General features: G+C 38.1%; 3 protein-coding genes across 9 annotated transcripts in view; 1 reads left to right on the top strand and 2 right to left on the bottom strand.

Annotated features, from left to right (window-relative positions):
• Positions 1–4,687: 4,687 nt before the first annotated feature.
• lrrc42 (leucine rich repeat containing 42) lies at positions 4,688–13,845 on the bottom strand. 5 transcript variants are annotated; one of them, XM_012961279.3, is made up of 9 exons: positions 13,759–13,813; positions 12,820–12,903; positions 12,247–12,701; positions 9,255–9,386; positions 7,760–7,878; positions 6,714–6,802; positions 6,430–6,543; positions 6,174–6,258; positions 4,688–5,509 (listed from the first exon to the last, which is right to left on the bottom strand). In XM_012961279.3, the coding sequence occupies exons 3-9, from the start codon at positions 12,696–12,698 to the stop codon at positions 5,247–5,249; spliced, it is 1,254 nt and encodes a 417-aa protein (XP_012816733.2). In that variant the 5' UTR covers positions 12,699–12,701; positions 12,820–12,903; positions 13,759–13,813; the 3' UTR covers positions 4,688–5,246.
• Positions 13,846–13,870: 25 nt separating this feature from the next.
• hspb11 (heat shock protein family B (small) member 11) lies at positions 13,871–18,669 on the top strand. Of its 2 annotated transcripts, none has more exons than XM_012961250.3 (5): positions 13,871–14,075; positions 15,308–15,336; positions 16,046–16,114; positions 17,013–17,056; positions 17,996–18,324. In XM_012961250.3, the coding sequence occupies exons 1-5, from the start codon at positions 13,975–13,977 to the stop codon at positions 18,092–18,094; spliced, it is 342 nt and encodes a 113-aa protein (XP_012816704.1). In that variant the 5' UTR covers positions 13,871–13,974; the 3' UTR covers positions 18,095–18,324. The 2 variants fall into 2 exon arrangements, with proteins under 2 accessions (XP_012816704.1, NP_001037976.1); NM_001044511.1 differs by having other exon boundaries at positions 13,874–14,075; positions 15,308–15,414; positions 17,996–18,669.
• Positions 18,670–19,871: 1,202 nt separating this feature from the next.
• Positions 19,872–24,032, bottom strand: part of dio1 (deiodinase, iodothyronine type 1) — a 17,418-nt gene continuing 13,257 nt past the window's right edge. For both annotated transcript variants that reach the window (NM_001324397.1, NM_001256297.2), the window contains 1 exon segment: positions 19,872–20,218. In NM_001324397.1, the coding sequence (NP_001311326.1) occupies positions 20,153–20,218 (66 nt within the window). In that variant the 3' untranslated portion in view covers positions 19,872–20,152.

The following is a 24,032-nucleotide window of genomic DNA, read 5'->3' as shown; positions in this document are numbered from 1 at the left end:
TTTCTTCATCTGACTAATCACAGTTCTGCAACATTGTATTTGTAGTCAGCTTTCCCCCATAAGTCTCCAGAAACAGTGTTTCTGTAGTGCAGTGATCCCCAACCAGTGGCTCCTGAGCAACATGTTGCTCCCCAATCCCTTGGATGTTGCTCTCAGTGCCCCCAAACCAGGTAGTTATTTTTGAATTCCAACTTAGTGGCAAGTTTTGGTTGGATAAAACAAGATTTACTACAAAATAAAGCCTCCTGTAAACTGATAGTGTGTATAGAGGCTACCTAATAGCCAATCATAGCCCTTATTTGGCACCACCATGAACTTTTATGTTGCTTGTGTTGCTCTTTTTACATTTGACCGTGGCTCATGGGTAAGAAAGGTTGGGGACCCCTGCTGTAGTCTGAAAAACCAAGCAGCATGGGGTGTATGTTCAAGTGAGGTACTGCACTATTTTAACGAAGTAATGGAACTATTGACTTACTCCACCGGCTACAATGGGAATTGCCAATGGTGAAAAATACTCGGCACAGCTACTTTCCGAAGCAGCCTGAGGTTTACTTGAGAGGCAACTTACTCCTACCACTCAGGCTTCGTATAAGGGAAATAAAGCACCCTCTCCTAGTTATCTAACTATCTACAATCCGCCAGTTAGCAATCATACCTACGATCCCTGATTATCAGTATCTACTCAAGTGGACTCGTAGATTGGCCAAATTGTATATCGGCACTCAATATCTCCAACCGTAGAGGTACTCTCCGCGCATACCCTTACTGGAGTTAATTTTCAAATGCCATGTATTCGCGTTAGATGTCTCTGCTTATACAGAGTATTTTACACATATACCCTTGCTGGGGTTAATTCATAAAAGACACCGGCAGTTACAAAGACAGCGTATTTGCCTATTAAAAACAATCGCTCAAGGGGGCGGGAAATAATTTCACTTCACATCAGACGCTACGGGAGAGCCTTATTCAATTTAGCGGAGATGGATTGAAATACCAATCTCCCCGCGATTTCACCAACTCCAAAGTAACTACGGGTCCTCAATTACACTTTGGCAGTGTAGCTTACTATAACCCCCACCTTCAAATCACCGTAAAATGTAAGGCTAAATCCAGCGCATACCTGTTTGCATGCTAGTGCTCAACATAGAGAGAATTAGTCGAACGATAGTGCCTTATCTGTCCCTAGCAACCATAAATTGGTGCTTTCAACATTACGTGTCCCTGACCTCTCTCGTGCCTACAACCTTATCAGTTTTACCTCGGCACGAGATTCTAACAAGCACAAGGTCAAAATGCCGACGTGCGTTTCGCAAAGAGCTTTATCAAGGCGAAATTTTGGTCATTTCCGTAGAGGTGGTTTTAAACCCCTTTCAGCCAATCAGATTGCTCGTACTTTTTTTAAACCAATCAATTTGTATTAGCACGGCCCCCTTTAAATTTTCTTTCTTTATTTTAACTGCATTGCCTCATCGTTGAATAAATCCTTTATGTACCTAGTTTTTGATATTGTAAAAGTCCTGTGATATTCAATAAACATCGATAATTATTAGTCATTTTCTTGTTTTGTGTTACTTAATCATTTGTTCTTATTTCTTATGTATTAATATTCGTTTTATAAAAATGTGATGTTAACTCTTGTTGTCCTCAGAGCCAAAATTGTGGCAATATTATGTTTATATGTATGGATGATCTTAAATATTAATTATCTCATACTAAAAATAAGATTGGATATCATTCTCCTCTTATCTCTACTCATAATGGGGGTTTGATTGGTAATTTACCTCATGTATGATTACTTATTTCTACAAACAATTGTGAATAAACCAGGTGTACTCATAAAAAATGAATAAATTAGGTGAATATAAGTGATTGAAAGTGAAATACCCAGAGCATTTATTTTGGTCCGAATGGAATCAGGATTGCAGTCTGAGGGTGTTGAGAAACTAATGAAAACTGTGAATTACATATTGCTAAGCGGGAATAGTGATCCCGAAAAAATAATGTGTGAAAGTCAATACTGCTAGTCAAAAAGGTGCAATTAATGACAGTGATAGAGTAAAAATTGAATGATACGTGATGTGCTGCTAGTGCACGATTAAGATAAGGAATATTATTTAGTGTGAGTTGCACCAAAAGTGGGTAATATAATGCAATACAGCATTCATTGTGTTATATATGTTAATAATGCTTAAGTACTAAATAACTTATTAAGTTCGTAAAAATGTACTGAAATCAATATTCTCATTTAAACCTTCCGGAGAAAGAGAGTTCAAAAGATAAATCCATTTACTTTCTTTTTTGAGCAAATGTTCAGTGATATTGCCCCCACGTATACCTAACGTTGCATGTTCAATAGCCCAGAATTTTAATTGACTGGAATTTGCTTTGTGGAACTTTAGAAAATGACTGGCTACTGTACTTAGAGTTTTATTGTTGATCAAATCAGTTTCTGCGTTGTTAATAGTGCTGACGTGTTTCTGTATTCTCTTGTTTAGAGGCTGTGTTGTCATCCCTACATATCTTTTATTGCAGGGGCATTCTAAGCAATAGATTACGTTCGTGGTCTTACAGTTTATATAGTCATTAATATAATGCACATGTTCAAAACGATCTTTGAATTTGTTTTGAATTTTTACCAAATTACAGGAAATACAATTCCCGCACTTATATATACCTTTGATTGGAGGTTGCCTCTTTTTGTTCTGAAAATGACTTCTAGTTAGTTGGTCTCTCAAATTCTGACACCTTCTAAAGCAAAAAGATATTTTTTCAGGTAAGATTTTTTTCAACACTGGATCTTGGCGTGCGATAGGCCAGAGAGATTGAACAATTCTTTGTAGTTCCTGTGTCTGGGGTCCGAATGTAGTCACAAATCTTATTTGATGGTCATCAATTGTTTCTGTACAATTAGTTTTTAGTAGCTGGTGTCGGTCTGTAATAGCTGCCCTGTGATAAGCTTGTTTTAATATTTTATTCGGATATCCCCTGCTTTTTAATCTCTCTTTCAGTTGTTTTGCTCGTAAGGAGAAAGTTTCGTAAGTCATGCAATTTCGTCTAAGACGTAAAAATTCCCCAATTGGTAAAGACTTTTTCACTGTTTCTTTGTGAAAACTTTTATAGTGCAAGATTGTATTTGTAGCTGTCTCTTTTCTGTAAAGATCTGTAATAAAAATGATCATCTATTGCTATGGTGAGATCCAGAAACGCGACTGATTTTTGTGACACTGTTTTTGTTAATTTTATATTGAGAGAATTGCTATTGATAATTTCGAAGAAATCATCCAATAAATCTAAAGGTCCTTCCCACAAAAGAAAAATATCATCGATATAACGAATCCACAGAGGGATATAACTTGTAAAGAAATTCAAATCATCAGAAAATACATGATCATGTTCCCATTTCCCTAGGAACAGGTTGGCGTATGTCGGGGCACAGGCCGTGCCCATCGCTGTTCCCTGTACCTGTAGATAGAAACTATTATTGAAAATAAAGTAATTATGCTGTAGGATAAAATTTAGCAGTTTTATTAAAAAATGCCCCTTATCTTGATCTATTGTACGGTCTGTGTCCAGAAAGTACTTTACCGCCTCTATACCATCCTGATGTCTAATTGAGGTATATAGTGTCTCAACGTCCAGGGTCACCTGCCATGTGTCTTTGACAACATGAATTCCCTCCAATTTGGCCAAAACCTCTGTAGTGTCTTTAACATATGATGGTAATGCAGTTACATATCTCCTTAGCTGTTGATCTATAAATTTACTGGCATTCTCAGTCAAATTGCCGTTCCCCGACACAATAGGTCGGCCTGGAGGTTTTTTACTATTTTTGTGTATCTTAGGCAACAAATAGAATGTGGCGATTCTAGGAGAATTCACCGTTAGGAAAGTTTTCTCTTGATTTGAAATAAGCAGATCTTTAGAGGCCTCTTCTATTATTCGATTATAGTTGTTCATATAGGTATCACTCGGATTCGAATATAGTCTCCTATATGTTTGTGAGTGCAATTGTCGTTTAGCTTCTAGAATGTATAATTCATTTGCCCAGATAACAATGTTCCCTCCCTTGTCTGAAGGCTTAATCTGTACATCCTCCCACGATCTAATATCTCTTAGGGCTTCTCTCTCTAATTTAGTAAGATTATCTGGATGATATTTTGGCTGCAAATTTGTGAAAGCCTCAGAGACCATGTCCTTAAACACCGAGACGTGCTGACTAATTCCATAACTGGGAGTGAAATCTGATTTTTTCTTTAATTTTATAACTTTCTCTGGATGGGCAGCTTGTGGCATCTCATTTTCCTGGAGCAGACTATTCAGAATAAACAATGTTTTCGCTTCCTTATCTGATTGTGAATCATCATCCCGTTTATGAAAATGTTTTTTAAGTAAAATTTTTCGGCAGAACAGGTTTAAGTCTTTCTCTAATTCAAAGTGATCATATCGGGGTGTGGGACAAAAAGAGAGGCCTTTAGTTAGAATTGATAAATGACTGTCAGTTAAAGAGTGTTTAGATAGATTTATTACTTGTAATGCCTTATTCTCTATGTCCTCCACTGATACTTCCTGTGGCCGGGACCATAGTCCCGTCTCTCTTCCCTGGCATAGACAGCAGAAGATGTCGGCCAGATTGCACAATGTTGTGTGCCCATGTGTACCCAGCTTTAGATTAAATCCACACATTATATTGCTTTAGTTAAATACTGGATTTATTTCCTTACAAAAGCATGTCCATGTGACCAACTTTGCAGTTTGCTCAAATAAACATTTTCTGCCAAGATCTAACAAACATCTACCTTTCCCCGCCTGTTGTTTATAAAGGTAAACAGAAACTTTGTTATGTAACCCAATGCTGTTCAGGGTAACAATCTCTAACCTCCATAGTATTGAATCTTCCTGCTGGACTGCTCTTAACTGCTTGAACGAGAACTCTACAGGACAGGATGGAATCTCACTGATGATTAACATTGAGTAAGGCCAGTCAATTATTTTGTTTAGCAGGCAATAAAGGGCGAGCCATCCCAAGTAAAAAAATAAAATCATTACTAAAACCACTTTTTTTGTGTGAAAAATGATAAATAATCTTAATTTTTAAGTAAATACAAAATAAATCAGTTACATTATTTGAATTCAATAGCAGCACAAAGTAAGAGGAAATTAGGTGCAACCGTGAAGCCATGGCATTTCAAAAGGAGCATTGCTTCATTTGCTCACAAGTTCACAAAGAATAAAGCACCTATGGATGCTCAGTAACTGTTTAGCAAGTCCCAGTCTGCAGCAGTAAGTGTAACCCGTGGGCGCTTTGTGGCAGGAGCAATGGTACAATCTTCTTGTCCAGGGTCTGCTCCAGTTCTCTTGGTTGACCTTTGTCTTTTGTCTGATTTAGAAGAGTCTGAATCCTTCTGTTCCTCTGGCCTGAAAAACTGCAGATGTGTTTGTTTTTGTTCCACTGGAGTCAACAAGGTGCAAATCCCTGAATCCAAAGGGTTCTGTTTTGTTTCTTTTCCATCTATATAAAGAACATGGGATTGACTTTGAGCAGCTACAGCAAGATAACATTCCTTTGAATCAGTGCACTGCTGTGAATTTTTTTCAAATAAAGCTATGCATGTCCTATATAGCCTGAGTTCTGGATCCCAAACATTCTCTTCTGGGCCCTATATAATTAGTGTCTTCCCTATGTTGTTTCCCAGCACATGCACAGAACGTGCTGGGAAGGTACATAAGCGAGTCCACAAGCAGTCACCTCTAAGGGGACAGGCAAAAGAACATACACAGGGTATTTGGGAAATCCATTATTTTATTAATTTATCAACAACTAAATCATTTTATTTTAGTCTGCCAAACAAACTGCTTTTGTTCACGCCGTGCAGCCATTTAGACTTTTTACTGTGTGAAATCTTTGGGTACTATGTAACCTTTTTCATTAGAGCTTTCACTTAAATAAATAAACTGAAAATTAATCATAGTGAATGAGAATTATAGAATAAGTAAGGTAAGGTTAGAAGATTGTCTTCACCAGACATCACCTGCAACCCAAATATTTACAGAACAAAATGTGTATTCAGCAGAACTGCTGTGAATACACATTGGAAACAAACATTATAGCCACTGTATGATCTACAATACAAATACTTGTTCCACCCCAAATCATTGAGACATTGGGTACTTACAGAACTGCTGTGCTGCTTTCCGTGATTTCAGTGTATCCTTTGGTTTAATAGCTGAGAAGATATAGTTTTCCCACTGATCCAATAGCTGAAACAGGTAAAGTATTATACAGACAATTGCAACCCATAAAACAGAATTAGCTTGTAAGCAAAACTTTGCTTTGCTTCACAAACATAAAAGACTTGCAGGAACTACAGAAACTGAGCCTACCCACATCAGCTTTAAACACGACTAAAGCTTGAAAAGCTTATCAGTTACCTGTTCTGCCCATCCCTGAGTCCGGCAGTTCCTATGCTCAAATTGAATTATTGGTTTCTTGCTGAGAACTAAACCAATTTTAGTCTCAATCTTCTTAACTGTTCTACTGCGATCCTATAGTCAGACACAAAAAAGAAATATTAGCACACCGTACACCAATTTAAGCAACAGAAACATCTTGATGGCATTTTGTAACTAACCAAGATGTGCCATCCCCGAGACCTGAAACACAGCATCAGGTTTCTTTCAGATTACGTCTGTGAAAGAAAGATGGAACATCTTACCTGTATACTGGTATCAGAGAGGTCCAAAAACTGAAGTAGCTTAAAACCAAATAGGAACAAAACTCCTCTATATGTTATACCTGGGTTAGCTGGCCATGTGGAAAAAAGAAAGACCAATCACATATAGAAATAATCTAGAATCCTGTGTTGCAATAGCAGAGGATAAGGTGTTTTATCATGTTACATTGACAGAAACTGATACTAACATATTACTGTAAACATCTGAGAATGTGTTGGTATTACTTAAACTTGAAAAATGTGCAAATAAATTAGAGATTTATTGTGAACATGCTTATCACACACACTATAAATGGTGAATAATGCACCCCTATTGAAGAATATAAGCTCAGTCACCAAGGAGTTTTATGACCACCTATAAAAGGCCAAATGCTTTTATACAGGTCATGTATTTATTATAATACACAAGTTTCAGTGAGTCATATGAAATTGTGAAATTAAAATAGTAAGCACTAATCATATATGATGAAATTATGCACTGTTACTACACTGTTTACAAGATAAAAAAGGGATATATTACTTCATGCCTCAGTACTAACGATATATTTAAAAAGTGTTATATAAAATGTTTCGGTTGCACACCTTGTTGAAAAAATGGCACAATATGGCAGAATATACACACATGTAGATTTTAAGCATTGTGTTAAGAAATAAAAATGTACATAAAAACACACACAAACATATATATATATATATGTATACATACAGTTGAAAAAGATGTGGCACACAGATTATTTGCAAAAAGTGTATATTAAAAAAAGAATCACATCACATATGCGATGTTTCGGGCAAAACACATGCCCTTTATCAAGCCTGTAGTAAAAGGCATGTGTTTTGATTGAAACGTTGCACTTTTTGCACTTAATCGTGTGCCGCATCTTTTTCAACTGTATGTATTGTGGAGGGATGGGACGGCGTCCTGAAGTTGCTGAGTACCAGAATTTACACTATGGATGAGTGCGGTGACATTGTTCTTTAAGGTATATATGTATACACACATGATGAAAGTAAAGTTATTTGAGACTTACAAGACAGATCCAGCACTTTTAGTGCATCCAAGCCTTTCCCTAAAACGCGTAGTGAAGCCGTCATTTTCCGTATACCAGTATCAGAAAAGCAGTTATCTTTTAGGTACAACTCTGTCAGGCTGCAGAGGCACAAAGAAGAATCTTATTAAAAAGAAAATAAAAACACATAATGACACACTATTAACAGCAACTCTGCCTTTATTAACCGATGTTATGCAAAAATATGTATTTCTGTTAAAGAGGGCTAACATAGACTAACTTTTAGTAGCATTCTGACAGGTTTGCTACATGTGCCCACATGGTCAGCTCTGCCATTCAGCATGTTGGCATGTATGGTTTCAGGGGGCCCAGTTTCAATGGACAATTATTTAATCTGACCTATAAAATCACAGTCATTATGTCTAAATGGAAAATTTCTAATTCTGGTGTATATGGGGCAGATTTACTTCCAAATCTACTAATTCAGGTAAATGGGCTGAATAATCGAGGCAATGCTATTTGGTAATTGCATAGATGGCCAAATCATCTGGCCTGTAGGAAGACTGTTCGTATAAATGTCAGTTTGGCCCTGTATAGCCAACTTAAGAATATCAGCTGCAGCATCACTTGACCTGTGGCCCAAATTGTTGAATAAATGCTGGAACAGCCCTTGGATGTTCACTAGGGATACAGTGAATCCAGCTTACAGTTTAGGGCATGGCCAAAAGCTGAACCCTTAAAGTCTTGTCACTTTAAAGCTCTGGGCAACTGAATGGAACACATTTTTGTTCATAATTGATACAAATTTAAATAAGCAAATTAGGGTTCAGATTCTTTTCAGGAATCAGCTGACTCTTCACGTAGTTACTGCCATTTGGCTGAATCCAAAACCTTTGGATTTGGTGCATCCCCAATGACCACCTTAAAGGGATAGTTCACATTCAGACTAACTTTTAGTATGTTATAGAATGGCCTATTCTTAGCAGTGTTTCAATTGGCCTTTATGTTTTATAGTTTTTTTTACTATTTGCCTACATCTTCTGACTCTTTATAGCTTTCAAATGGGGATCACTGACCCTGGCAGCCAAAAAAAAAAAAACTATTGCACTGTGAAGCTACCATTTTATTTTTATTGTTACTTTTTATAACTTATCTTTCTGTATAGGTCTATCCTATTAATATTCCAGTCTCTCTTTATAACCACCTCTTGCTAGGTTAAATTGGACCCTAGCGACCAGATTAGTTGCTGAAATTCCAAACAGAAGAGCTGCTGAACAAAAAGCTAATTGATCCAAAAAATAAGAAAAAATGAAAACCAACTGCAAACTGCCTCAGAATAACATCATACTAAAAGTTAATTTATATGTGAACAATCCCCATAAAAATGTTAGTTATGCATAATGTTTTTAGCAGATCTAGCAACAAAACACGACAAAATATTTTTCATGTACAGTTCCGCTACATTTAGCAGTTCTCTTTGTGAAGAGTATTTAGAAAGTGTCAATGGAAGTGGTACCTGCTCATTGGATCAGAACTAAGGTGTTCCAGCAACTCATGCTCATCCCCCAGTTTGCAACATGATAAATCCAGGGAACGGAGGCATTGGAAAGATTTTATCTCCTCTAATCTCTCAGAGATCAACAGGTACCTACACAAATACACGTTTCAACACATTATTTCTTACCTTCTTGCTATTTAGTTACATACATATAGAATGGAAAAAATGTTCAGCCTGAATGTAAGTTTGCTAAACCCTATTAGATGGGATAGATTTGTGCACATTCAACTACAGTCACTGATTTATCAATAAAAGGAGACACAGTGCCGAAAGCCTAAATGAGTTATAATATATCAGCTGAGAACTATTTGTCTTGGGTAAATCTGTTTACTTTCCTTATTCCCCAGCTACAGTGGAAATTCCTAGATATAATCCTATCCTAAACATTTTCCTAATTGTGTATCATATTTTGTAATAGGAAAAACATGATTACGCAGTGCTCACCATGTGGCGATGGACTAGTTATATCTGTCCTGACAGATAAATACAGTTAACCACATTTGTTTTTTTTTTTACAGATATTCAGCAAAACATATGAGTACAGACTATTCTGCACATGCAGCATGCTTAACAATAAGGGTCCATTTAAACTTAGGACAGGGTCAAGATGTAAAGTGTTTTTTTAATCTGGCAGAAGGACATAAAACAGCTTTTACCAGCCCTGGGCATAAGCACACATACTTTGCGTTTGAGCCCTTAGGGAAACAATTTTGCTCCTGCCTTTGCACTTGAAAGCTAGGTGTTGAGGAGAGGTAATAGAGGATTTCTTGGGTATAGTGTGGCAACACAAACTGTGTAATACGCATTTCCCTATGTTGCAAGAAACAAAGGTTATAAGCACACTTAAATAGCAGGTGGCAATATTGTTATAATCTGTAATAATGTGTAATATCTAAGGTTGATCACACCTAAGTGTGCGGTTACATATCTGACAATAAATTAGCTATTAAATTCAACTTGTGCAGAAAAGCAAAAATCTTCTTCACATGCATATTAATAAATGACCTGTCTGTATTTAAAATAATTTGCAGATAGATCAGTTAAAAGACAACCATACCCTGTGTATAAGAACAATAAGCCTAAAGGTGGCCATACACAGGCCAATAAGAGCTGCCAATCATCTGAGCTGGCAGTTTATCGGCCCATGTATAGGGCCTATCTGACTAATATCTGGCCACAAATCATCCAGATATCAATTGGGCAAGTTCAAAAATTTCTGTTGGTATGAGGAGTACATTGGTGCTTTGATGTGTTCCTCTCCCGATGGCCTCGATCCTGGCAATGTTATCCAATCATTTGTCCCGAGGGCTGAATGATCAGATTAATCCAATATCACCCTCCTGAAGGGGGGCATATTGCGGAAAAATCCTCTTTTTTGGCAACCTTGCCAAATGAGTGGATCTTTTAAGGTAAGGTCAGCTTTAGCCTGCTTATTTAAGAAGAATGTCTTGCTTTATATCTGTACAAGAGCTGTGGAATATTGAGGTAACAAAGAATGAAAAACAACAGTGCTTCCAAACACTGCTGGATCAGAAAAGATAAGATTCATTCTGTTGGGGTCATGTAATAAAAGGCTCTAAGTTTGCCTGGGAGCAGTAACCTAAAGCAACCAATCAGAAAGTTGCATTTACTGACCACCTGTTTAAAAGCAAACATCTTATTGGTTGATAAGGGTTACTGCTCCTGGGCAAACTTAGTGCCTTTTATTACATATGAAGGTATAGGTTTAAGTGATTATTACTCTGTGCAGTATTACATAAAAAAACTGGCATAGAATTGTGGCCTGTGACCCTTGTTTGTTAAATTATTGTAATTCCCCATTTGTTATAAATACATTTAGTGCTGTGCAAGTTATGCTGCAAGTGCTGCATAACTTGCTGGCGCTATATAAATACATGATGATGACTAAATGCAATAAAGAAAGAGTCTGTGTCTACTTGTGTTCATCCATACTGCAATTTCCTGGTTGTATCTACTGGGACATGAGTTGCAATGCACAATACACTCCTGTGCATGAGAGCCCTGTACCTACCTTGACCAAGTGGTAAGTACAGGCCTCTCTTTGCGAATTGTGCCACTTGAAACCCATACAATTAAAGCCATGTGTGTATGCTCATGTTGCACTCGGATGGATGTGCCTCCTGCACTTAAAGGCACAATTTGAGCCAATTAGGTCTTAATGTTCTCAACAGCACTACTTTCTTTGCCTCTGGTATATGACACAAAATGTTGCACCCAAATGCAGTGAGTGCAGTTATCATGGGATTCTGGGAAGGTATGGTGAATAATGGGTAAAAGACATGCAACATGCATGTTGCACATGTCTTAAGAATAATGCAATACCTTTTTGCTAAAGTTATAATATTCATGCATGATTATATAATAAAGATATGGCATCCCTAACTCGCTTGGTCTCGTGATATTGTTATGAGATATTTGAGTTAACCATGCTCTTTCGGCCACATCTATTTGGTATGAGCAATTTTCATTGAAATTTTAATGTATTCTCAATGTCTTAAAACAGCCTTTGATTGATTGATTTTGGCCACAAACTTTTAAGAGAGAAAGAGGCTAGAATGTATTTATACTTATTCTCAACTAAGATTTTTTTTGTGCAATTTGGGACAGGTTTTGGTAAAACTCCATTTTTATAAGCCCTGGGTAGGCTGTTTGATCCTTGGTTAAGATTTCCACTACTAAATTTTGTAATCTGCTTTTTAAAAATCTTTTCATTGGGGAGGATCTGACACTTATGTTCTTATTAATTAGTTACTCACTGACCTAATTAGTTGTAATGGAAATTAAAATGGGGTTTCATGCTGAAATTGTGATTGTTGCTGAGCTACATTATCTTGTAACTTGTAAATAAACATAATATAGATCAACCCAAGCTGAAACAGAATAAACAACAGAAGCCTTAGTTCACATATCATGATCATTTGCATGTTACCTGCCACGTAGACACAAGGAGGACAGCACCAGGTCTCCATAAGCTTCAGTGAATTTGCGCAGGGCCATTACCCCATTGCAAGGGGTAAAAAATTTGTGCTTGGCTTCTGCAGCAGTAAAGAGTTTCTCTGCAATCTGGTCAGGAAATCCCATCAGGGAGTCTACATAGTGGATGTTGTCAGTGATTAGATCAAGTGTCAGGGTAAAGAGTGACTTGGCAGAGTAGCGTAAGCTTCCCTCCTTAGTATATGTAAAAATAAAAGGTTTCTGCCTGTGTCTTGAGGTATCTTCTTGCTTCCCACATAGTTCCACTGAGAATCCTTTAGAGAAAAGGCGGCATGGGCGAGTCCTGAGCTCAGAGACATGTGACCCAACAACTGACAGCTTTCCTCTCTCTCGCACATAAACCGGTCCTGTCTCCTCGTTCCTCTCTGGCTCAAGGCACTGAAACATCTTCTTACAGGAAAAGAAAAAAAGTTTTAAGCAAATGTAATATTCCATTCTAACTTAGCAATTGTTTATTGGTGTAATAGGGTAATGCCCCTTCAGTTTATTAGAAGTGATCTCACCTTACCTTTCATCCGCAAAAACTAAGTAGTTTTGTTTCACTGCTGTTTATTAAGGACACTGCATCTTGTCTGAATGACAGAGGTTTTCACTAGAAAGTATTTAGGTCAAAGCTATTTATTTCCAATTAAAATTGTGACTCATGCAGACTCTTTATATATTTATATGCTTACAAAATCTAGCTTGTCCTGAAACAAGATAAAAATAAGACTAAATTGAAACACTGAGCTGTAAATCTCACCCCATACATCTAGATGAAATAAATCACAATGAAAAAGGGGCTATGGAAAACAATATATATAATAATATATATGACCATCTTTAATAAGATATATATTGCCAATGTAAAAGAAAATGTAGAGTCCATATGTGCAGATAGAGCAAGGGAACACATATTAGCAATGGGTGCCTTTATAAACAAAGTAAATTAAGAATGCAAAGGTGATTATAATTCAAAAAGGAAAAAGCAGAGCTATAGCCTAACACTGTTGTTTTCTAACAACTTCTTTGGACCCTACAGTCCTGCACTGGCTAAAACTAGGCTAGTTCATAAGAATGTCAATATAAAACAGTGATAATTACAAGGTAACGGTGCATTATATTAAAGTTCTTTTTTGTGTAAGATTACCATCAAAGATGATATTTACTGAATACACATGCTGTAAGTTGGGTGTCGTGCATGACCGCACACAAACCCTTGATTCAAAATGAATGTTAATGGTTCTGTAATTCAAGGCAGCGCTGTACAGTAACTTCCTATTCCAATCGGTTTACAGTCTAAATCAAATGCTAATTCTCCTAGGAAATGAAGGAGCTTCCCATCTCAAATCCACAAGCATAAAGAATAAAAAAAAAAACTTCCGAGTGTGAGTTTTGATCACCACACGCTCATGGTGACACCATAACGGACAATATTTACACATAAACTATAAAACCAGAGACTCACCTCTCTGCAGAGACCAGTAAACTGCACCCGGAACGTCTGCTCTACGGAACCTTCCCCCCCGGCCGCGCACACTATATACGCTAACTCGGGAACACAGCTCTGGCACCGGAAGACGTTCCAAATTGCTAGGCAACGGCGTAACAACAGGGGGGAAAGTAAGTGGAGCGAATGTGAAGGGGCTGCTTGTTAGTTCCACGCCAAAGCCACGGCCTGAGCATGACACGGGCAGGGGACTTGTGCCTGAGTTGTGCCGGAGCCCGGGTCACACTGGCTACCAGCAGCGATGACAGACACCCGGCAGACAACATTATAGACGGGTGGGTATTGATGTGCTCAGGCTTTCTCCATTAGTAGTACAGCCATGCCGGCTGCTGCGGGGATATTATTCTCACAATGTAATGTTCCCAGTAGTTTTTGTTGGCTACCTGTGGCAAAATGTTCCTGTTTGCAATTTTTCTAAAAGCTGTAGTGTGTGTTATAGTGCTTGAGCTTGGGCAAGTACTGATAAATAACTAATAGCATACAAATAAATAGAGGACCTAGACATTAAAGAAATAGTTCAGTGTAAAAATGAAACTGGGTAAAATGGATGGCCTGCGCAAAATACAAAATTTTTGCAATATAATTAGGCAAAAATGTAATCTATAAAGGCTGGAGTGGGCAGATGTCTAACATAATAGCCAGAACTTTACTTTTTGCTTTCAGCTCTCTAACCTCTTATGGTGGCCATACACACTAAGATCTGCTCGCTTGGCGAGGTTGCCAAGCAAGTGGATGTTCTCTTGATATCCCCAACTATGGGTGGGCGATATCTGGCTAATTCGGTCGTTTGGCCAACATAGGCATCTGCAGGATCCAACTGATTTTTAAACCTGCCCGATCAATATCTGCCCCATTTCAGGCCAGATGTTGGTCGGGCAGACCCGTCTTTAGTGCCCATACATGGGCCGATAAGCTGGCGAATTGGTCTTAAAGGACCGATATCGGCAGCTAGAATTGGCCCGTGTATGGCAGCCTTTAGTTAGTCAGTGACTTTACGGGGGGGGGGGGGGGGCTAGGGGGCTAGGGACATGGGACATAACTGTTCAGTTAGTTTGTGAGCACGCAGGTCAGATTCAGTAGCAAACTGAACAGTTATGTCCCATATGCCACCCCCCTCAAGCCACTGATTAGTTACTTTGACCGGCCCTGTCAGCACTGTAATTGTAAAATATTTGAAGGAGCTTGCGTCACTCAAAACATTGATGCACAAGTGGTTTCTATAAATGTGTTATTTTTTCCCCACCTACTTCTCACGATGTCACTTCCTGTTTATTAGTGGTCAGGTTGTGGGTAAGGCAGTTGCAGATCAGGTAAAGGGCCAAAGCACGTAAAAATGCAGGGCAGAGGTCTGGGTTGGGTTTCAAAAATTGCGCAGGAGTCTATCAGGGCCTACTTCAGATCCTAGTATGTACCTGGTTGCATTGGTATGTTGGGCTCAACCAGATAATACTGTTCAGACTTTGTTTTTCTCTCATACAGTTACATAATTATGTTATGTTTTGTTTAGAAACCCAGACACATTCTGGACAACGACTGGTATGTATCCTCAAGAATTCATAATCAGTTTGAATGGCATTCAGAAAATTAACAAGATCATCCTCCAGAGCTCATTAGGTAAAATGGAGAAATCATAAATTTAGTTTTTGCTTCTTCATCTTTGGCAGTTAACTTTGAATATTATTGTGTAACTGATCGTACCATGTATTTCAACTTTACTTCATGTCATAATATTATAATGCAATAAAAGTATAGGTTGTTCCCTAGAAGCCCATAAATTTATATTTTTCATTGTGCCACTCTCAGGCTTTGAATTTTAACTGGTTGCTAAGGCTTACCTGTCTAGGAAATCAGGCATCAGTTTAGATGTTAGGATGGAAGATGAAAGTAGTGGGATAACAATGCAAAAATGGTGAAATATAAAGTATGGCTGCTGGATCAGTGACCCCATAAAACACAGAGATTTTTTTTGTTGCAGGGCAGAAAGAAGTAGGATAGCGAATAATTAAAAACCAGAATAAATAAGAAAGTAGACCGTTTGAAAAGTTGCTTAAAATAGGTCTATCGACAACATACTAAAATTGTTTTAAAGGTAAACCTCCTCTGTAACTCTTTTTCCCACATGGTTGAACTCTTCATTTATCTTTATACTTACTGGTGTTTTTGCTCTCTGCAGTTAACTAAATGCATTTATGACTCACATTTCATAATTTTATTTTATTATTCCTTTGGCCTTTATGGTTTTCAGTACGATCTGTAAGAATTGAATCAAGCACATCCAAAGAACCTGTAAACTTTGAGCTCCGTCTAGAAAGAGGTAAGCAATTAAACATGCACCATATTTAAATTTGATAAACATTCTGTATTGTGTAACATATGCAACTTTAATGAACTATAGAAGACACTTGGAAGATAAGCAGTAGGATTCATGATACCCTTAAAAGAGTGGGGTACTACATGTTAAGACTTTTTTTTGACAAAACAAACTTTTTTAGATATGTGGCATTTTATATGTTTACATTTGTAAATGCAGTGTTTTCCTGAAAATGATTGATAATAAACGTACTTAAGCATAGTGTAATGCTGGCAAAAGAAGCCTTTTGCCCACCAGCAGTCACAGATCTTCAGCTGGCTTCATCTGTAGTTTCAGAAGTTTCCTATTTCTAGTCAAATATTTTCTTCTGAACAATTCTTGGAGAAAATGATAATGAATTAGGGATCATTTTAGATAACAAACAACCATCTGCAAAGTGCAAAAAAAAAAGGCCCGGATGGGTGTGTCTTGCACACAGCCTTTTGGTCTTTGCGAATTGCAGCAGGTCACTGTGTTCTGTTTTGGAGTGCTGTATTGGTGAGGTGAGCTTGTTGGTGCTATATTGGAGGCGCCTATGTTTCTTACCCCTACCTGTCCCTAACTTGCGCATCTTTTAGACATATAAGTTAGAGAGTGACAAAAGACCCAGGTCATATAAGGGCACTGTGGTAAGGACAGGGCAAGCCTACACCTTGTGATGCCGCACTATGCTCCTTGTGCCTGGTTTTCAATCTGAAGCCAAGTGCAGAGTGTAGCATTTCCTGGGACACAAGTGCTGGAAATATTAGAATTAAGGGGCACTCTTGTGCACTATTTATATTGTTTTTTTATTCTAAAGCTAGCTAGTAATATATCGCAGATATCAATGCTGTTATATCTAACTGCTCTCACAATTTTCCAGATCTTGAAAATACTGAAGGGCATCTACAGTATGAGGAGTTTACAGTAAGTATGTTACATAGCATACAGTTTGTACTATATGAAAAGTAAGGATCCTCAATGGCCAGTCAAAGAAAGCCAAATTAAATGGGACACAGCCCCCAGATGTAAAGGGCAAATCAAACAACAAAATCCAAATGTGTCCCACACTTCACACAAAAATTCAAGAGACAAATCACATTTTTATTCAAAAATATGGATTCAGTTAATCCATATTAAAAACATACAAACCCCACAAAATGCCGCCTTACGCGTTTTGTACCCTACTGGTACTTAGTCATAGGCAGCTGTGACCCCATGGGTTCTAAAGCACATATTTAAGCACAAAGTTGCCCCACCCATCATTAAAACCATTGCATACAGTGCCTCCAAAATATTTAGGACCAATACACAGTTTGAGCCCAATAAATAGGGCTGTAAATAAATTCTGCCTGGTTTTATTTACAAAATATTTATACTTTTTTATTTTAACCTTGACAACATACTTGGTTCTTCAGAATCATTGTGGACTGAAGGAAATGTGTTTATCAAGATCCTTCCAGTTAATTACTTCCCTTCTTTTCTATAGATCTAACACATGTAAGATTTTGAGATTTGCTCGTTGTAAAATCTGCAACATTTATTTCTAACCCTGCTGATTTAAGGCAGAAAAGTTAAAATGAATGTCCAGTGATAATAAAGCATCTTTGAGCACAGTTTATATAATTATAACTATTAGCAATCTATATTTCATAAAGACTTTCATAATGTGCTTTAGGTAGTTACTTAAAGCCCAGCCCCTTATAAGCTAAACTATGCAAACCTTGCATATGAGTACATAAGTGATTTTTCTTAATGTATCATATATTATTGACTAGAAAATTTGTTTTTTTTATGCATACATTTATATGACCACTTCAACAGGAATTTTCTTGATCAAATAATACACTTTTTTTTCCTCTCTAGCTCCCAGGAGTTCAGGTTGCCCATATGCGTTTTGTGATCTTGTCTGGATTTGATCATTTTGTGTCTGTGCACAGAGTTTCAGCAGAAGGAGATAAATGAACAGAATTCAGAAATCATATGAAAAATGCCAGCAACTTCATTTACCTTCATAAGTACATTGTTGCAGTATGTTGTTTTCATCTCTCATGCCAGGGACAGAGGAAATATATGCTTATTATATAAAGGCTAGTTATAATAGAATATACCAGACTGGAATAGTTCCCTGCACGTTTACATACAATTTTGTAAATATTCTTTGATTTCCTTAATAAAATATTTTTTTTCATCAATCCGTGAACATTTAACCTTTATGAGTTATGGTATTTATTATCCAAATACCCGTATTTTACAAAAGAGATCTTATAGTGCACATTAATGCTTTACTGCTTAGACCTTGCCGTGGACTGTAAAAGAAAGCTGACTCCTGTGCTTGTAATCAGAAGCAAGTTGATTTAACACATTTCTGATTTTACATTTTGTTCTAGATTTTAAATTTTTTGTTTGTTGAATATTAAATATGGATATGATTTTACTGTGTGTGTAACCACAATATAGTTATAATGCCCTTTAAAGAAAAACTATACCCCAAACAGGTATAGGTCTCTTATCTTGCATAAATCAGCTCATATGTAAAACCCTGCTTCATCTAAATCTGTTTTTTCATAAAAAAATATACTATTTTAGTAGTATGTGCCATTTTATAATCCTAAATAGAAAATTGCCATTGTATGTACTAAGGGCAACCCCAGTGATCATACAATTCACAGTCCACAAGTTAAGGGCACCGTGAGGTCACATCAGCCAATTAATGGAAAAAGTTCTGCCTTTTTCTCCCACATATTACCCCTAACAGTTAAAGCTGTATTATTTCCATGTGTATTGTGGAAAAGGGAGCACATGGACACAAAAAATGGTGACAAAAGTTGTAAAAGGACAGTATTTACTTTATTTAAGGCCACTTAAAGGAGAAGGAAAGGCTAAGTCACTTGGGGGTGCCAAAATGTTAGGTACCCCCAAGTGACTTAGATCGCTTACTTTTTACCCTGGGCTGGTGCCCCTGTACGGAGAGAACAGCACCAGCCCGGGGTAGCAGCGATCGCTTCCTCCTTCCTGTAGCGGCACGCGCGCATGCTCAGTAGAGTGAAAAGCCGAGCTTAAACAAGAAAGTCGGCTTCTCACTCTACTGCGCATGCGCCGGCCCACGGATTTCGCTGGCAGAAGAAAAAGGAAGGAGGAAGCACTTCCTACAGGTACCCTGGGCTGGTGCTTTTTTCTCTTAACAGGGGAACCAGCCCTGGGTACTCCTTTAAAGGAGAAGGAAAGGCAAAGTCACTTGGGGGTGCCAAATTGTTAGGCACCCCCAAGTGATTTTAATCGCTTACCTCGTACCCCGGGCTGGTGCCCCTGTTAGGAGAAAACAGCACCAGTCCGGGGTACCTGGAGCGCAGCGCTTCCGCCTGCGTTTTGGAACGACAAGTGCATGCGCAGTAGAGTGAAAAGCCGACTTCTCTGTTGCAGTTCGGCTTTTTCACTCTACTGCGCATGCGCGCGCTCTGAAGCAGGAAGGAGGAAGCGCATCGCTACAGGTACCCCGAGCTGGTGCTGTTCTCTCCGTACAGGGGCACCAGCCCGGGGTACGAGGTAAGCGATTAAAGTCACTTGGGGGTGCCTAACATTTTGGCACCCCCAAGTGACTATGCCTTTCCTTCTTCTTTAAGAGTGAGCTTGCCTTTACTTCCAAACATGCCTAATCATGTACCTAAAATAGATTTTTTTTAAATTCTTTATTAACTAACTAAGATGTAAAGTATAAAAAGAAAGTACCTAGCCAGTAGAATAATGTGGCCCTGAAATGCTTTTATTTTTGTATTAAGCACTCACAATGCTTTGCAACATCAGGTAGAAGCCATCTGTGCTTTAAGCTGCAACCGTCACTAACAAATACATTGTGGAGTTGTAGAGCTGTTATTTGTAAGATATAACTGTGGGGTTCACAAATACATGGAAAATGTTCTTGGGCATTTAATATGGAGCGGTCTGGTAAATGTTTGTCTGGTTTCTAATGCTTGCATTGCTCAGTTGGTGTCCTTACGAAATCTGTTACTCATGCTGACATGATTATTTCTTCTTCTCAAGTACAGAATGCACTTCTTCTGGCTTGTAGCCCCAGGGACCCATCTTGCCCTGTAATTGCAACAATATAAAGCCCAAATTAGTCTGTAGGTAATATCTCACTATAACTTACAGGATATTCCATAAGAATCTTACAATCATAACACAAGAAGTAGTAATTTCTAAAACAGTTCCTAATGATTTTTAAGTGAAGTACAACAAAATAACAAAGTATTTCTGTAATAATAAATTAGATTGGTGGGTATTCATTATTACTGAACCCAGACTGCAACTCAGACCCAGTGCATACCTTTTTGAAATACACAATACATAAGTGTATATTTTTGTGAATTTTCCTATACCTGAAAAGCTAGACTGCTTGATAAGATGAGTCAACAACTGCACTGTATGGTAAAGTATATTTTGACTCTGCACTGGCGCACAGCAGTTTATGAGTCCTCCAAGTATCCACTACCATAATCTGAAATTTGTGATTTCACCTCCTCTGCTGCATGCTGTCTAATGCATGGAGCTTGTCAGGGAAATTAGGAGAGCTGGGGTCTACTGCATGTACTGAAAATCATGATTTAACTGGTATCACTGAGACTTGGTGGGATGAAACATGCGACTGGACTGTGAAATGAAATTTGAATGACAAACTCCTCCACCCTTTTTAATCCCTCTGTCCCTCCTAAAAAGGGTATCCTTTTTAGTAGGGACAGAGGGATTAAAAAAGGTGGGGGAGTTTGTCTTTATTTAATGCCAGATTTAAAGCTAAAGAAATTACTAGAGACAGTAATGGGGGTGGTGTGGAATCCATTTGGGTAGAAATTTCAGCAGGGCTTAAGGTTACAAAGACAGTTATCATTGGTGTATGCTATATACCACCCTGCATAAGTGAGGAGGATGAGGCCCCACTTTTCTTACAAATGGAAGATGCCTCACAACTAAGTAAAGTTGTTATTATGGGGGACTTTAATTATCCAGACATTGACTGAAGTAATAGGGTGGTCAGGTCAGAAAAAGCTATCAGGTTTGTAAATATTCTATATGACAACTTTTTATTTCAGGCGGTTCTCGAGCCTACTAGAAATGATTCTCTTTTGGACCTGGTGATATCTAATAATACTGAACTCATATCTAACATTTGTGTGGGTGAGCATTTAGGTAACAGTGATCATAACATGGTCTCCTTTGAGATAATGTTGCTCTATACAGGAGTAACTAACGCTCAATTTTAGACGTGCAGACTAAACCAGTATAAGGACATTTCTGCAATTTGTCAACTGGAAAAGGCTTTTCACTGGGTTAAACACAGCAGGAAAATGATAAGACAGAACAGAGGCGCCAAAAGGATAAAATTAGCTAAAAACACTTAAAAACCCAATGGGTAATTCAGAGGAGGTAGTAGTGAACTTACCTCCTCCAGGCAGACACCAACAAAAGTGGTAATTTTCAATAATAGTTTATTCACAACAATATTGCAACACGTTTCGCAGGCATTTCCTGCTTCATCAGGCAATGTAGAATAGGAGCAAAAAAACAGTGTCTTTGTATAAACACACCAGGAGCCTCTGTTCCCAGAGGCTCCTGGTGGGTTTATTGAAAATTACCACTTTTGTTGGTGTCTGCCTGGAGGAGGTAAGTTCACTACTACCTCCTCTTAATTACCCATTGGGTTTTTAAGTGTTTTTAGCTAATTTTATCCTTTTGGCGCCTCTGTTCTGTCTTATCATTATACCGAGTCCACCTCGAGTGGAGGGGTGTCATCCCCATTTGTCTTCCTTCTACAGAGAGCGACTTGTTATTCCTGAGTGGGGTCAGGATAATCTCCCCACCTGCCTATACAGTGGTTGCCTATTGGTAACCCTGGCTTGTGAGTATTAATTTGTTTACTCTACCATTACTCCTTGTAAAAACATATTACACTATTGGGGCTCTTGGTGTTCCTTTTTGTCTTTATTTTTTACAGAAGGAAAATGGAACATCTTTAAAAATTGCTTAGCAAGTACATGGGTCAGTATATTCCCCTTGTACGCATGGAGAGGCATCAAAAAGCTTTATGGTTAAGTAAAAGTGTTAGTGTCGAGGTTGATAAGAAAAAACTGGCTTTTAAAGCATTCAAGTTAGCTGGGACAGCAGAAACTTTTATCAGGTACAAGGAAGCAAATACAGTAAGCAAAAAAGCTATCAGGCAAGCTAAAATAGAGATGGAAAGAGGTATTGCAGCTAGGAGTAAAAATAATCCAAAATAGTTTTTTAAATATGTAAATAGTAAAAAAATGAAGCAAGAAGGGGTGGGAACCTTATTATCACAGGGGGTCACTTTGTTAATGCGAACAGTGAAAAAGCGGAAATACTACACAATCTACACAACTGAGGAGCCAGCTAATGAAGGCTTCCCTTCAACTACTGATGCATGGGTCACTCGGGAAAATGAAAAGAGACTTGAACATGTAAAGGTAAACAAAGGTCCTGGACAGGATGGTATTCATCCCAGGGTATTAAACAAACTTAGCTCTGTGATTGCCAAACCTCTTCACTTCAATTTTTTAGGATTCATTGAGGTCTGGCATGGTGCCGAGAGACTGGCAAATTGCTACTGTAGTTCCATTATTAAAAAAGGGATTCCTTTCTCAGCCTGAGAACTGTAGGCCTGTTAGTCTGACATCAGTGGTAGGAAAGCTTTTGAAAGGGGGTGATAAGGGATAGGGTACTTGAATACAATGCAAATCACAATACGATAAGTTGGTTTCAGCATGGTTTTATGTGTAATAGATCTTGCCAGACTAATTTAATTGCCTTTTATGAGGAGGTGAGCAGGAACTTCAATGCTGGAATGGCAGTGGATGTCATCTACTTACAGTAGACTTTGCTAAAGCATTTCATACCGTACCTCACAGAAAGTTAATGATAAAATTGAGGAATATTGGCCTAGAACATAATATTTGTACTTGGATAGAAAAGTGGCTGAAGGATAGATTATTAAGAGTGGTGGTAAATGGAACATTTTCTAATTGGGCCAGTGTTGTTAGTGGAGTACCACAGGGGTCAGTCCTTGGTCCTTTGCTTTTTTAACTTGTTTTTTAATGACCTGGAGGTGAGCATATTTTTTTCTATTTTTGCTTACAATACTAACTTGTGCAAAACTATAAGTTCCATGCAGGATGCTGCCACTTTTCAGAGCGAAAACTGGGCAGCAAAATGGAAAATGTTGAAAAGTGCAAAGTTATGCACATTGGTATAAATAACATAAATGCAAGTTATACACGAAATGGTAGTGTGTTGGGGGGATCCTTAATTGAGAAGGGTTTTGGAGATAACAAGTTGTCTTATTCCAAGCAGTGTCATTCTGTGGCTACTAAAGCAAATAAAGTGCTGTCTTGCATAAAAAAGGGCATTGACTCAAGGGATGAAAACATAATTTTGCTTTTTTATAGGTCTCTGGTAAGGCCTCACCTTGAGTATGCAGTGCAGTTTTGGGCTCCAGTCCTTAAGAAGGATATTAATGAGCTGGAGAGAGTGCAGAGACGTGCAACTAAACTGGTTAAGGGGATGGAAGATTTTAACTAAGAAGTTAAACTGTCATGGTTGGGGTTGTTATCTCTGGAAAAAAAGGTGTTTGCAAGGGGAAATGATTACTCTGTACAAGTACATTAGAGGAGATTATAGGCAGATAGGGGGTGTTCTTTTTTACCATAAAAATGATCAGCGCACCAGAGGCCAACCTTTAGATTAGAGGAAAAGAACTTTCATTTGAAGCAGTGTAGGTGGTTTTTCACAGTGAGGGCAGTGAGGTTATGGAATGCCCTTCCTAGAGATGTTGTAATGGCAGATTCTGTTAATGCCTTTAAGAGGGGCCTGGATGAGTTCTTGAACAAGCATA

This window comes from Xenopus tropicalis, chromosome 4 (genome assembly GCF_000004195.4).
Source record: "Xenopus tropicalis strain Nigerian chromosome 4, UCB_Xtro_10.0, whole genome shotgun sequence".
Classification (NCBI taxonomy): domain Eukaryota; kingdom Metazoa; phylum Chordata; class Amphibia; order Anura; family Pipidae; genus Xenopus; species Xenopus tropicalis.
Note: the sequence above shows the minus strand (reverse complement) of the source record. Positions and strands in the feature narration are given on the sequence as shown.

Bases quoted from the DNA above. Each gene is read 5' to 3' on its own strand.
- hspb11 (NM_001044511.1), top strand. From the start codon at position 13,975: ATGACACGGGCAGGGGACTTGTGCCTGAGTTGTGCCGGAGCCCGGGTC. The intron at 16,115-17,012 runs GTAAGCAATTAA...ACAATTTTCCAG, and splicing joins TGAGCTCCGTCTAGAAAGAG to ATCTTGAAAATACTGAAGGG. The intron at 17,057-17,995 runs GTAAGTATGTTA...TTTCCTCTCTAG, and splicing joins TACAGTATGAGGAGTTTACA to CTCCCAGGAGTTCAGGTTGC.
- lrrc42 (XM_012961280.3), bottom strand. From the start codon at position 12,698: ATGTTTCAGTGCCTTGAGCCAGAGAGGAACGAGGAGACAGGACCGGTT. The intron at 6,803-7,759 runs GTAAGTCTCAAA...CCACATGGCCAG, and splicing joins AAAAGTGCTGGATCTGTCTT to CTAACCCAGGTATAACATAT. The intron at 5,510-6,173 runs GTAAGTACCCAA...TTCTTTATATAG, and splicing joins GAAAGCAGCACAGCAGTTCT to ATGGAAAAGAAACAAAACAG.